Here is a 14793-nt window from a genome sequence, read left to right as displayed (position 1 = left end):
AGTTGATGAGCAGCAATACATTAAATAAATACTATACTGTGAACTGAACTTCATGATAAGAAGCCTAGATCTGTTTCATTTTCTCATGAATACGAGTAAAGTTAAAACTTGTTTTCTCATCTATAAACACATCACCTACAGCAGAGAAGGACCAGACACCAAACTTGCTTTTACTCCCTAGGTACAATGACAATTGAATTCCCAGATTCCCTTGCACTTTGGCCTGGAGTCACACTCTACTTCCTTTAGCTGCCAAGTGACACAGCATCTGTAACACAAGATTCCAAGGTAGCAGGAAGAACGAAAGAGCCAACAAGTCTGAAAAAGCGTAGACTCCCTAAGTCACCACTTTAAGAAGAGCTGAATCCTTAAAATATCATTTCATGAAGAATCTACCTGGAGAGCTGCCCAATCCCTTCCTGAATCTCCCATCTGACCCTGATTCCCACCTAGGCAACTGGAATGAGAAACTAAGTTCAGACACTGAGATTTCTGAGGCCTTAACATATCCCAAATACATCCCCTCTCCTACCTAGTTCAGTGTACAGATCCAAATGGGATAACAGATACAAACATTTTTATCAGTATTAAGTTTTATAATAGTGTAAAACCAATATTAACTAAGCCAGGTTAACAACTAGTTTAAAAAAAAAAAAAAGCTAGAGATATACAACACTAAGAGCAATATATATATTATTTAACAAGAGCTAGCAAACTAGTTAATTTTTTTATATTAAAAATCAACAAGGTGCTGGGGTGCCTGGGTGGCTCAGTCACTGGGCATCTGCCTTCGGCTCAGGTCATGACTGATTCCAGGGTCCTGGGATCGAGCCCCGCATCAGGCTCCCTGCTCAGTGGGGAGCCTGCTTCCCCCTCTCCCACTCCCTCTGCTTGTATTCTCTTTCTCGCTGTGTCTCTACCAAATAAATAAATAAAATGTTTTAAAAAAAATAATAAAAAATAAATCAACAAGCTGCTAATATAAAGCAAAACTGTTTATTCTTTCAAGGTATGACTTCTTCAAGTAAATGGCGGGAGGCTTACTCATTAAGTAAACGTAATAAAATCCAATGGCACTTTAAACCTTCCATTCCAAAAAGACACAGACTGATGAGAGATATGAACATAAATTTATGACACAAAAAGACAAGCCATAACTTTTAAGAAAAATATTTATTTACAATATGAAGATATGATACTAGTGGAACAAATATTAGGACAATAGAAACAGAACCTAAAAACATGTCTCTTCTGTCATACTCATGATTAAGCTATCATGGAATCTACACATCTATTCACTTGAATAGTCCTATTCAATAGTTACATTCAATAAAGTCACTCCCAAGCCATGAGCCTCACCTCTTAAATTCCTTTAGACATTTTACAGTCGATAAAGAATGCCCTCAGATCTTTCTCTTTCTTAAACTCAACAGCATCATATGATTTAAAACGCAAATGGTCATTTCTGATCAATATTTTTACATGAGCAATTCAGAAGGCATTCTACATTTTATTAATATTAAAACAGTATAATTTCATAACATAAAAGGGTGATACAACAATAATTATGCCAAAAGGATAAATCAATGATCATATTCAACAGGTTGGCAACAACATTTAGCAATTTGACTTCATGACCTAAAAATTTCAGGATTAACATTAAAGAAAGACAGATGATCTTAAAAACACAAAACAAAACAGGAAATAAAATTAATTATGACAGAAAAGTTAACTATTACTAGAAAATTCTGATTGCTATCTCCAGAACCTGATTTGGAATTAGAAACAGCACTAATTAACACTAAAGTTAATCTGTTCACAAAAGCAAATCGGGATCACAAAAAATTAACCAAATTCATGTTTATATTTAGGGCTGAACTCCCCCCTCAAATCAGTAGTATGTATATTTATCAAACAGTCTTATCAAAAAAGTAAAGATTTTAATTATAATATGTAATTCCAATATTAACAAAGAGAAAAGAATTCAGTTTTCAATTCTGAAGTTTTAGTTTTTACTGGTGAATGTAAGTTTTATAAACAAATGGAAAGCAGATAATGTAAGAACATGGAAATTGAAACAAGTCTGCCCAGATCTTTAGAGCCAGTAAGAGATCTGGAACTCTCACTGGAGACTCATTACAGAGTCTATAAACATGAAATTCTCGGTAGAAAACAAGTTATTACCTTAACATATTTTTTATCTAGTTCATTAATTCAAATTCCATTTATTTAGAATGAATGATAATTTGCCTGGCTGATATTTATCTTTTCATGATTTATTTGATCAGCAAAAAAGTAAACAAGACTACACATAGGGCATAGGAGTACACAGTTAAAAACTAGACTAGTTTCAGGTGACTGATTTTTCTCTTATAAATAACTCTTGATGGAGGTTTTCACCTTCACTGAAACTTTAGTCATTATTTACTTTGCTAATAAAACATGTTTTAAGCAGCTGTTCTCTCTTATTCCGTGTGTGTGTATTAGTAGTCAAAAAAAAATTTCAGCAGTCCAAATAATATTTTTCTATATTTAAACAATATGAAAAAAGTATGAAGCATAAAGAATATTAAACTAGAAGACAAATTCTAATGGAAATTTAAGCTTTGTGGATAGAATGGCCTTGAACTAATAATAAAGGCTTATTATTTGTCTTGCAGTGTATGAAATCATTAAGAGAATAAGAGCTATCCATTGTTTTCTAAGTCCAAAAGGTCTAAACAAAAGAAAATGGACCTACAATTAGTAAACAGAATTTGGTTATTTACTGGGCTGAATAATTAGAATAAAACTATAGACATGGTACCAAATCTGTAACTTCCCTTTCATAATCGCACAGGATTTTGACAAGTAGTTCTATATGCAATTTTCCTGCATTTATGTCATAGCCCCTAAATTCAACATCTTTACTTTCAATTTTATTATTTTATTGTACAAATATCAGCAAGGAAACTTAGCTCCTTTGTGGAAGGACTGGGAATAGTAGTAAGCTTATAGTGCAGTAGACACAATTAAAACCATAAAAAGTAACTTTGCTCTCTCCTTATCAAGTTAGAGTTTAAAATTCTTTGCAGTAGAACAAAGAACCCCTAATTCTTATAATAAACTCTCAACTGAGTCACCAGTAATAGAACACATACTCTCGGTCATTTTTTCCAGGAACAGTGAAAACACTTAAACACTTCAATTTATAGTCTCATCCTCTTGTTGGCCAATGTTTTAAGAAGGTAACTAAAGAAAAGTTATTTGGTATTTTCATTGGCCATGAACAAAAGTGGACAGGAGGGAGGAGTGAATTCTTCACCATGATCCAATTACCTTTATACTAAAAAAAATAAAGTATCAATATCTCAAGTAAGAAAAAGGAAGCTAAATTTTTCTCATAACGTTCCTTTTGTCATGTTTTTAAAAAAATGGAATTCATACTTAATTGAACTGACTTCTGGGAAGTCAATCAGCCTGAGATTTGAAAGTGACACAATCAGCCTATCTTCACCTTACCTGCCATTACAGAGTAGCCATCGGGCAAGAGAATAGTGAGGTATAATCTTCTGCATGACACTGGCCATCACCATGGTAACGACCAGCTGTATACCTATCACACCCTGTATAAAACAAACAAACAAAACAAGTTTAACAAAGAATGAATTTAAATTTGACGACAGTGGTGGAAACCTTTCTATACATTCTGAAAATTATACCTTAAAAAAACACGAGTTTACTAATAAAATATATATTATTCTGGCATTTAAACATTCAAGACATGTTTAAACTTAAGACATATAATTTCATAATCCTGTACAAATTACCCAAGGATAACATCTATGTTAATACAAGTTAAATGAGTTAGCATGCACATTTAAAATTAATTTCCAAGAAACTTTTCTCCATTATTTAAGGGTTATCAAAATGAAGTGAAAAGTAGTGACTGTTTTCATCTTTCTCCAAACTTTTACTCTATTCAACACATTTAAAACACTAGTTTGGCAAGCTTTAAAAGGATTATGCCCTACCTTTTACTTCTAAGTTGGTACTGACAATTAAATGAATAAGCAAATGATTAAAGAACATTAACTAAAGTGAATATGATGACAGAATCGGCCTAAAAGTCACTAGAGAAAAAAAAAAATTCACTCATGACGTCATCACCAACTTTCAATGGGTAGGCCTTCAACAATGTCCAAAAACCTCCTTAGTTTACTTTCATTAATCCCTGCCTGCTCTCAACTAACTCACTCAAATCCTTCTGCCCACTCCTTATACCTTCAATCTCCCTCAAACCTCTAACTCTCCACTCAGTAGAGGACATCTTGAACTTCACACACAAAGAAAATATGTATCACTGGGGCACATGGGTGGTTGAGTCAGGGAAGCATCAGACTCTTGATTTCGTCTCACGTCATGATCTCGGGGTTGTGAGATGGAGCTGCACGTGGGGCTCCCTGCTCAGCAGGGAGTCTGCCCAAGATTCTCTCTTCCCCTCTGACCCTCCCACCCCACTCTCAAATAAATAAATCTTTTAAAAAAAAAAAAAGAAAGAAAAGAAACACTATCAAATGGGAACTCTCACTTGCTACCAACAAGCTCACAATCACTTGTATCTGCACCCATCTTTTCCTGCACCCTCTAGAAATAATGGAACATCTTCTATACAAATCCGTGCATCTGTGCTTCAGAGTCTATCCTCTTGATTTTCAGGAACCTCAATTACTGAATAGTTCACTTACTGTATTTTCTTTAATCTCTTCTGTATCTGAATCCTTCCTGCCAGCGTTGTAGCATCTGTATGTCTCTCTCATCTTTCTGCAATAAAACAATAATTTTCCCTCATTCTATAGCCCTCTTCCTTCATACTCACAGCTACTTGACAAAAGACTTGTTTTCACTATTTTATGTTCTTATGCCCCCACACAGTTTCTATCTGACTTGTGCTTCAGCCCATTCCACTGAAACATCTACCATCAAGATCACTTCATCTTGCAAAATTACCTTTCCTTATTTTAAATCACAGCAGTATCCCACAACGTCTACCACATGCCTTGCTTTACTCACAGCATGACAATTCTTCATACTCCTCTTTGCTAGCTCTTCCCTCTGTTCAAGCAGTCCAAAAATAAAGTTGAATTCCTACCTCAAACCTATTATACCAAAAGAGTTCATAGAAAATATAAAAGTGTTTAAAAAGAAGCAGTACAGTGTACAGGCTTAAGAACACAGATTCTAGACCCAAGGTGCCTGGGAATCAGCCATCTACTACTTGCATGACTTTTCACAAGTTACTTAAACATTTTGTACTTCTATTATGTCTCCTATAAAATAAAGCTAATTCAACCTACCTAACATGGTTAGGGATTATGCCTAACATAGAGTAAGCTCAATATGTCTTAGTACTATTTGTTGTTTTCATTGTTATTACTACTATTGTAGGATAACTCTTAAAGTTTTTGTTTTAATTCTGTAAGACAACTTTTTAAATTTCAAGACAGAGAATAAATATCATAAAATGACAAGTCTCCTAAGTGATAAAAGACCAAAAAGTAAGTTGAAAAAAATCAAACTTCATTAATTATAGCAAACTGTTCGACTGACTGTTCATCACTGTAATAAATGTATTACTGTGGAGTGAACCAGTGATTGGACGAAGCCCTGGGGGGGAGGGGGTGGTTAAACATGTACAAGGAAAGGGTATACAGGAACTCTCTTGTACTTTCCATTAATTTTGCTGTGAACCAAAAACTGCTTTAAAAAATAAACTTCATTAATCAAAAAAAATAAAATTTCTATAACAGAGAACAATATGTCAAATGACTAACTGGGAAAGGCATTTGTAACTCACATCACATCACAAAGGGATTACTTCCTTATATTATAAATAGAGTTCTCATGAATCAACTACAGTACTCCCCCTCCCACCACCCACCCCCCATTCTGAGGGAGACGTTCCAAGACCCCCTTTGAATATCTAAAACCTTGGATAGTATCAAATCCTATATACACAATGTTTTTTTTTTTCCTTTGAGCTTTTTCTTTTTAAAAAAATTTAAACTTAGGGGCGCCTGGGTGGCTCAGTGGATTAAGCCGCTGCCTTCGGCTCAGGTCATGATCTCAGGGTCCTTGGATCCAGCCCCACATCGGGCTCTCTGCTCCGCAGGGAGCCTGCTTCCTCCTCTCTCTCTGCCTGCCTCTCTGCCTACTTGTGATCTCTCTGTCAATTAAATAAATAAAATCTTAAAAACAAAACAAAACAATTTAAACTTAATTAATATATAATGTAGTATTGGTTTCAGAGGTAGTTTAGTGAGTCATCGGTCTTATATAACACCCAGTGCTCATTACATCACATGTCCTCCTTAATGTCCATCACCCACTTTCCCCATCCCTCTACCTCCCTCCCCTCCAGCAACCCTCAGTTTGTTTCCTATGATTAAGTCTCTTATGGTTTGTTTCCCTCTCTGATTTTGTCTTTATTTTTCCTCTCTTCCCCTATACTGCTGCTTTTTCTTAAATTCCACATGAGTGAGATCAGGTAATTGTCTTTCTGACTGACGTATTTCGCTTAGCATAATACCCTCTAGTTCCATCCATGTCATTTGCAAATGGCAAGATCTGATTTTTTTGATGGCTGAGTAGTATTCCATTGTACATATATGTTACATCTTCTTTATCCATTCATCTGTTGATGGACATCTGGGCTCTTTCCATAGTAGTGGACATTGCTGCTATAAACACTGGGGTGTACATACCCCTTAGGATCACTACATTTGTGTCTTTGGGGTAAATATCCAGTAGTGTGATTGCTGGGTCATAGGGTAGCTCTATTTTCAACTTTCTGAGGAACCTCCATACTGTTTCCCACAGTGTGTGCACCAGCTTGCATTCCCACCAACAGCGTAAAAGGGAAACCCTTTTTCCACATCCTCACCAACATCTGTTGTTTCCTGACTTGTTAATTTTAGCTATTGTGACTGGCGTAAGGTGGTATCTCATTGTGGTTTTGATTTGTATTTCCCTCACGCCGAGTGATGTTGAACATTTTCTCACACGTGATTTTTTTTCTATACATACATACCTACAATAAAGTTTAATTTATAAAGTAGGTTCAATAAGAGATTAAGAATTGTTAATAACAAAATAGAACAATTAAAATGACATACTGTAATATAAGTTATATGAATGTGTTTTCTGTCAGAAGGTATCTTATTATTCTATAGTCATCCTACATGATTAGATGAAAAGAGATGAATGTCCCAGGCATTGTGAAAGTATTAGGTTACTACTGACCTTCTGTTGGTATGTCAGAAGGAGAACCATCTGCTTCCAGACCATGGTTGACTGCAGGTAACTGAAACCATGGTAAGGAAAACCAAGGATGGTAGGCTGGGGGAGGGGGATGGCGGGTAACTACTGTACTAAAAGACCAAATGCCTAATTAAAGAATGAGGAAAAAACATGAACAGACAGTTTTCAAAAAAAAAAAAAAAAAGTAAACAGAACTGCTTTTAAAATGCTTTTGAAACCTGCCTCAACCCTGCTTTTTACTGTGATATTTTACTGCCTTAAATTCTACCAATTGGGTTAAAGTTCAGACCACTTTTATATTCACCTAACATCAAAGGTTACATTTTTACCTTTCTACTTTCACATTTCCTATCACTTGAATTTACTATCCTATTTTCTGCGTAGTTTGTGATAGAAGTTCTGCAATCTCCATACAATGAATGCCATTATAAAGAACTCTCTCAGGCAGAACAAGGCCAAGAAATATATTAACGAGTATGTCAGAAGGTTGGTCTATTTGAGATTACAGACGTAAAAGCAGAAGATAAGTTTTTAGTCAGGAAAGTTTTGTGGACAAAGTGAATCTCAGTCTAGTCTTTAAAGCAGTAAGTGATAGTATCACAGAATCTTCAAGGTCATCTTGTATAATCTCTCACCAACATATACACCAATTTATTAGAGTGTAAGCTCCTTAATAGCAGAAATCATATCTTAGTCATATCTAATAAATGTTACAGGCATTAAACAGCATTTCAGAAAGACCAATATGGAAAATATATATGATGGAATGTGATGAACTGAAAGAAAAGAGATTTTGTTCAACTCTCTCCTCTTACTCCAAATCACTAAGCATGATACTACTGATAGACACAGTATGGAAGATGTAAATCACATGAAGGTGAAAAAACAAAAATCAGCAAACTGGTTTGATTAAAATTAGGAATATCAACTAGGTTTTTACAATGACCCAGACCAGATATAATGAACCTTTACATTACAGCGGTTATTGGGCGCCTGGGTGGCTCAGTCAGTTAAGTGTCTGCCTTCAGCTCAGGTCATGATCCCAGAGTCCTGGAATAGAGCCCACATTGGGCATCCTGCTCAGTGGGGAGCCTGCTTCTTCCTTTCCCTCCCCGTGCTGCTCCCAGGACCCTGGGATCATGAGCTGAGCTAAAGATAGCCAATTAACCAATTGAGCCACCCAGGTGCCCCAAATATTTCTCATTTTTAATTAGTGAGAATGATGAAATAAATCTGACCATAAACAACCATATATTTCACAACAGAAAACTGCTAAAACTGTGCAGAGAAGTAGTGAGGCTACAAAGTCCATCATGGCTGAAGACTCAAACACAGCCATATGGATCAGTGATTCAAGTAGCCTTAATGCTTTTATTAATGTATCAAAACATTAATAACTTCACCAAAGAGATGGTTTCAGTCTAAAGTCACTGCCCCTAGACCCTGACTATCTTGATAACTAGAACTGGGAAAAGTCATTTAGGAAATAGCTCTCTCTCTTTTTTTTAAGATTTTATTTATTTATTTGACAGAGATCACAAGTAAGCAGAGAGGCAGGCAGAGCGAGAGAGGAGGAAGCAGGCTCCCTGCTGAGCAGAGAGCCCGATGCGGGGCTCGATCCCAGGACCCTGAGATCATGACCTGAGCTGAAGGCAGAGGCTTTTAACTCACTGAGCCACCCAGGTGCCCCTAGGAAATAGCTCTTAAGCACCCAAGAAAGGTGAAACATTAGGGCAACTTAGGTTTCAACCTTTCCATATCAATTAACCTGAGGCCATGAAGAGCAAGACAAAGTTATTTGCCTTTAAGTCTCTAGAAGAACAATCATTTCGGTTTCTGTCAGTAATCATTTCTGGGTTAAGTTAAAAAAGTTCTTACCAAGGAAGATTGAACAATCTTCCAAGAAATAAAATATATCAGATATCAACATTTTATCTTACTTGTCAATATTGAAAATAAAACTCCTAAACTTAAATATAAGTGCTACAATCTTAATATTCAAACTTGGAATATTGTATCAGATTCAGTGGAGCTGACGTTATTGTTTTGCTTCATTGAACTAGCTCTCTTGCTGACAGACTGAAACAAAGCACACACTGTTTACCATCAGAAGGCATATTTCCATTTATACTTGGGACTCTGACCAGCCCAAATGATTTTAAGTATAATCTCCCTGAATAAGTTAGAAGGGAGAAAAAGGAAAGAGGATATTACCTGTACAGGCTGCTTTTAGGCAACAGGCTTGAGCAATGGAAACCTGAGTAAGGCAAAAGGCCCCAGAAAGACCATGGAGCTGAACGCAAACAATCTCATTAAGCACCCATCTCAAAAATAACTGCAACCCCTAACTGACCAATTACAACCAAGCACAGTTCCCAAGATTACCAAAAGAGCGGAAAATTCCACACCCTCATACTTCCTTAGTTTACCCAATAAATGCTGCCCCTCACCACAGCCTAGTTGCAGACAGTCTCTGCTCTGCTGTCCTGCCCACTGCTCTGCCTTAGGTGAATCCTTTTAGAGCCTGTGCTGCTCGCCCCCACCCAATCTGAACACCCCAAATTTGGTGGCCCTGCCAATCAACTGGAGTGCCCCACATAACCTAATGACCTTCCTATTTTTTTGTCTCCTGACTGTTTACATTTTAGTGATAGCTAAACGTTTTGAGATAGACTTAAGGACGCTCAAATAATTTAAAGGTGTAAGTTTTATTTCAACCTAGATTTACATAAAACGTAGAATTCACATTTTGAGCACTTAAACAAACCATCACTGAATAATTTACAAATAAGGAAATCAGGGTACAAACAACGAAGATCAAAGTTATATACTTATCCAAAACCCAGACCCTTAATTTCCAACCTAATGCTTTTTCCACTAAATCAATTCAGTGTATTCGATTAACATTTGATGAGCAACAAATTTGATGATCATTAGATCACTCACACACAATAGGGAGAAATAATACAGTTCCTGCCACCAATGAGCAGCCAGGGAACCAGGAGAGTTAATGCATCATTATGATACAAAGTGATGAGAGGATAGGCACAAGATTCTGAGAACACAGCAAAATGAGAGAGAGAGAGAAATTAAGGAGAAAAAAGCTGTGAAAGGACATTTCGGAAGGTAAAGCCCAAGTCAAAACCCAATGAACTCAGTCTGGTGAGCCATCAAAACAAAAGAATTTAATCTTGAAGGCTATAGAAAACCACGAAAAGTATTATCATCAGATCATTATTTAAGAAAAATCGCTCTGAATAGCATGTAAAGAATGGATGAGGGATAAGCCAGCAGCACTAAGACAGCTAAGCTCAGGAAACGAAGAGCTGTACTAAAGGTTGTAGTAGTACTATGGGTATAGTGTCTTTCACTTCTGCACTAAGAGCTATATATCATGTGACAAATGAGTTAGGGTCTCACTCAAACAATGCTAAAAATCATATAAGTCCAACTCATATTACTATAGAAATTATATATACCTATATATAATAAAAGCAAACAAAAATTTAATTTACAAGTACGGCTGTCTGCCTAACATACGTCCAATATCCTGCTGGCTGTTATCAGCAACTTGGCAGAGTAATTTTTTGTTTCACTATAATATCCCAAATACTTAGCAAAATGATACTTAGAATAGTTCAAGGCATGTAACAGGGCATTTGATATTTGTTGAATGACTGAATGAAAGGGATCACTACAGAACAATCAGTCTTAACAGAACTTAAAATCCAAGATTATCATACTAGGTAACAAAAATTATGTTAAGGAAATATTACAGAATAAAATTGCAGAGTACTATTAACAAAAGTAATAAAAATTGAAAAAACTGAATATGAAAGTTTCGAATAGATGAAACCTAACATGAAAACGGAAATCAGAGATGAAGAATAAAAGAAAGGGAATTCCAGGTTAAATGACAAATAGTAACCATGGGACAGTGAAAATCCTAGCTCAACCAAAGCAAACTTTAGTATCATATGGCAAAGAACTGTGAGCAATATGATGAAAACAAAATTTTACATTGCTGAGTCTTTATAATCAAGAGGGCATATTTAGCTGACATATTTAAAAAGATCACCTTGGAAGACTTTTAAGCAGAGGCACGAGGATGAAATAATGCAAATAACGTAAGAAAAATGAGATACAGCAATACATTCATCAATTAAAGAGAAAACCTAAGACTAGAAGCAGTTGAAACTAGGAAAAAAAAAAGTATGTCAAAAGGAAACCAATCAGATTAACTTTGAGTGTGACTGAACATGAAGGAAAACAACGACAGAATAAAAATGAGGACTATCTCAAAGATTATTTCAGGATGTTTCAGTCAGAGTGACTGACAGATTCCTACACACACTGGGCAGGAAAACTATAGACTCAAGGAAACTCAAGTGGACTAACAAGTCTTAGGTAGGTCTCCCAAGGACAGCAACCTGGCTACATCCTAAGCTTCAGAAAACAAAGAAATACATGCTTTGTTGGTACAATCAATCTATATGAAACTGACCGACAATAATCAAGTTCTAACAATTTTATCAACTAATTTACAGTGAAACAAACTATCAAGGAAATCAGAAGTTCAAGTTCATTAAGTGTTGCACTAGATTACTATCTTAATGATCCTTTGGAAGTCAAATTATAAGGAGGCTGCTTGGTAAGTAATAATTTATTTTTATTTTTATTTATTTTTTTTTAAGATTTTATTTATTTATTTGTCAGACAGAGATCACAAGTAGGCAGAGAGGCAGGCAGAGAGAGAGAGAGGGGAAGCAGGCTCCCCGCTTAGCAGAGAGCCTGATGGGGGGCTTGATCCCAGGACCCTGAGACCATGACCTGAGCTGAAGGCAGAAGCTTAACCCACTGAGCCACCCAGGTGCCCCTATTTTTACTTTTTATTTAAAGATTTTATTTACTTACTTACAGAGCAAACCCATGAGCATTAAGTAGGGGAAGGGGAAGAGGGGAGAGGCAGCAGGAAGGGAGAAAGAATCCCAAGCAGACTGCACTGAACACAAAAGCCCCAGCCTTGATCCCATGACCCCGATATCATGACCCAAGCCGGAATCAAGAGTTGGACACTCAGCCAACTGAGATGCCAGGCTCCTCAAAGTAAGTAATGAATGATTTAGACCAAAGGGTAGCACTGAGGGATAGCTCAGTCAGGCAGTGTTAAAGTTTAAAGAACTATACAGAATAGCTAGAATGTGAAATAATCTCAACCCTTAATAGTTCTGGATAAATACATTCAATTCTGGCTATCGAAACTTGTAGATTTTCAATTGATAAAACTGCATTCCAATTTACTCACTCTTTCCTTAAACAAAAACCTATCTAAAAGTTAGTCTATCTTTTGGTATGTAAATAGCACTGCTTTAGCTACAGTCTGATCTATCTTAGGTCTTGGAACCAATCCAAATCTAAGTTCAAGGTGAAGAAACAACTCTTTCATCATATCTTTCATAATTTTATCAAACTCTTAAAGTGTTAGCCACTCCTAACTGTTACCTACAAATTATATGCGATAAAGGTATGGTAGAGGTCAATGCCTGTGTTATGGGAGCACTCCAAGAAAAGCAGTGATTAAATCTAAATGGGAGCGCTGGGAAAGACTGGTTCACAGAGGTGACATATGAAGTAGTCTTACAAGGTTAAAGATGTATCCCACTCTCACAGAGAAGTTAAAAAAAAAAAAAGTTCAGATATACCTACCTGTAACAAAGAAAGTAAATGGCATGATCCCAAATAATGAGCAATTCCATATGCTGTAGACTTTGATATGGACTGCACATAATGGACTTTTCTGCAGGTATTTAGAAGTAAGTCCATGATCTCAAGGCTAGAATGAACCAAGTCAAATATATTTTGGAAAGCCAAATGCCACTATGGTCGAAAATTAAAGTGAAAAGTTAAAAGTAACTGGAAGGAAAGAGGTAAATTAAAAGTCCTTTGAAATAGTCCAACACTGTAAGAGCCTAAACTAAAACAGCTTAAAAAACAGCAAAACCGGGCGCCTGGGTGGCTCAGTGGTTTAAGCCGCTGCCTTCGGCTCAGGTCATGATCTCAGGGTCCTGGGATCGAGTCCCGCATCGGGCTCTCTGCTCGCTCGGCAGGGAGCCTGCTTCCCTCTCACTCTCTCTGCCTGCCTCTCTGCCTACTTGTGATCTCTCTCTGTCAAATAAATAAATAAAATCTTTAAAAAAAAAAAACAAAAAAAAAACAGCAAAACCAGGGGTGCCTGGCTGGCTCAGTCAGTAAGGTCAGTGAGTACACAACTCCTACACACACTGTTGTGAGTTTAAGCCCCATGTTATACACTGACCTTACTAAAAAGGAAAAAAAAAAAAGCAAAACCAAAACCAAAAAATTAAGATTTTTAGAGAAAAAAGGGAATTAGGCATAAGATTAGTAATTATCTCTGCAAAGACAGTATCATCAGTAAGTAAGACTAAAACTTAAGTGATTATGTAGAGATAAAATGGAAAAAACACAATTATTTTCTGGAGAAACTGAGAAGAGGAAAATCTAATGGATATGAGAATAACTGACATACAAAAATATATAAAAATATATCTTCATAATGGGGAAAATATACATACTTAAGGCAAAAGGGAAGGAACAAATATTGGGGGGTGCTGGTGAATATTCTAGAAAGAAGTGTGGGAATTTAATCACTTAAGAATCAGAAAAAGATGAGACCAAAGGTATAAGCCGAAAAAACTTTGAGGCCTTGTTCTACTGAAGAGAAACACAAACAGATACAGAATTGTATTAAGTTTAAAAACTGAGTGGACAAAGTTTGAGAGATCTTGAAGAATAACCATACCAAGGTCAGGATCTTGACAATGTGACCGAGAAGAGATCTAGAAACTCAGGGGACAAAGGTCTGATAAACTTATACATGTGGATGACTGACAGACCCAAGTTGGTTTTTTAAAAATAATTACTCCTAATAGGGTCTTTGATAGGACTGAGGACTGTACAGATTTAATCGAGATGGGAAATCCTTCCATATAATGCCAATGCAGCTAAAAACAGCATAAAACAATCATGAACAGGAAAGGAAAATCTTGCCCATAGGCCATTTCTAGAATCTTAGGGTTCATTACATGGTCTACTCTGGCCTTTATCTGGTTTTATAATATATTATATTATATATAATATAATATAATATAACACGGTGCCTGGATGGCTCAGTCTTTGGGCATCTGCCTTCGGCTCAAGTGGTGATTGGGATGGAGCCCTGCATGGGGCTTCCCGCTCTGCGGGAGGCCTGCTTCTCCCTCTGCCTCTCCCCCTGCTTGTGCTCCCTCTCTCACTGTGTCTCTGTCAAATAAAGAAATAAAATCTTAAAAAAAAAAATGATAATAACAAAAGGTTATTTAGCACCCGCAAAGAATTAGGATGTTACCTACTGATTTAATATAAATTTATTAACTGAATTATGTGAAATCATAGATATTTAATTGTTTTGACCTACAAAACAGCAATTTTATATAT

General features: G+C 36.3%; 1 protein-coding gene across 3 annotated transcripts in view; it reads right to left on the bottom strand.

Moving 5' to 3' along the window:
* The window catches only part of TMEM161B (transmembrane protein 161B), a 69712-nt gene that overhangs the window by 40987 nt on the left and 13932 nt on the right, over positions 1 to 14793 (bottom strand). For all 3 annotated transcript variants that reach the window (XM_045999889.1, XM_045999890.1, XM_045999891.1), the window contains exon 2: positions 3502 to 3605. In XM_045999889.1, coding sequence (XP_045855845.1) covers positions 3502 to 3605 — 104 coding nt within the window. The remainder of the gene's footprint in view (positions 1 to 3501; positions 3606 to 14793) is intronic.

Source organism: Meles meles, chromosome 3, assembly GCF_922984935.1.
Source record: "Meles meles chromosome 3, mMelMel3.1 paternal haplotype, whole genome shotgun sequence".
Taxonomy (NCBI): domain Eukaryota; kingdom Metazoa; phylum Chordata; class Mammalia; order Carnivora; family Mustelidae; genus Meles; species Meles meles.
Note: the sequence above shows the minus strand (reverse complement) of the source record. Positions and strands in the feature narration are given on the sequence as shown.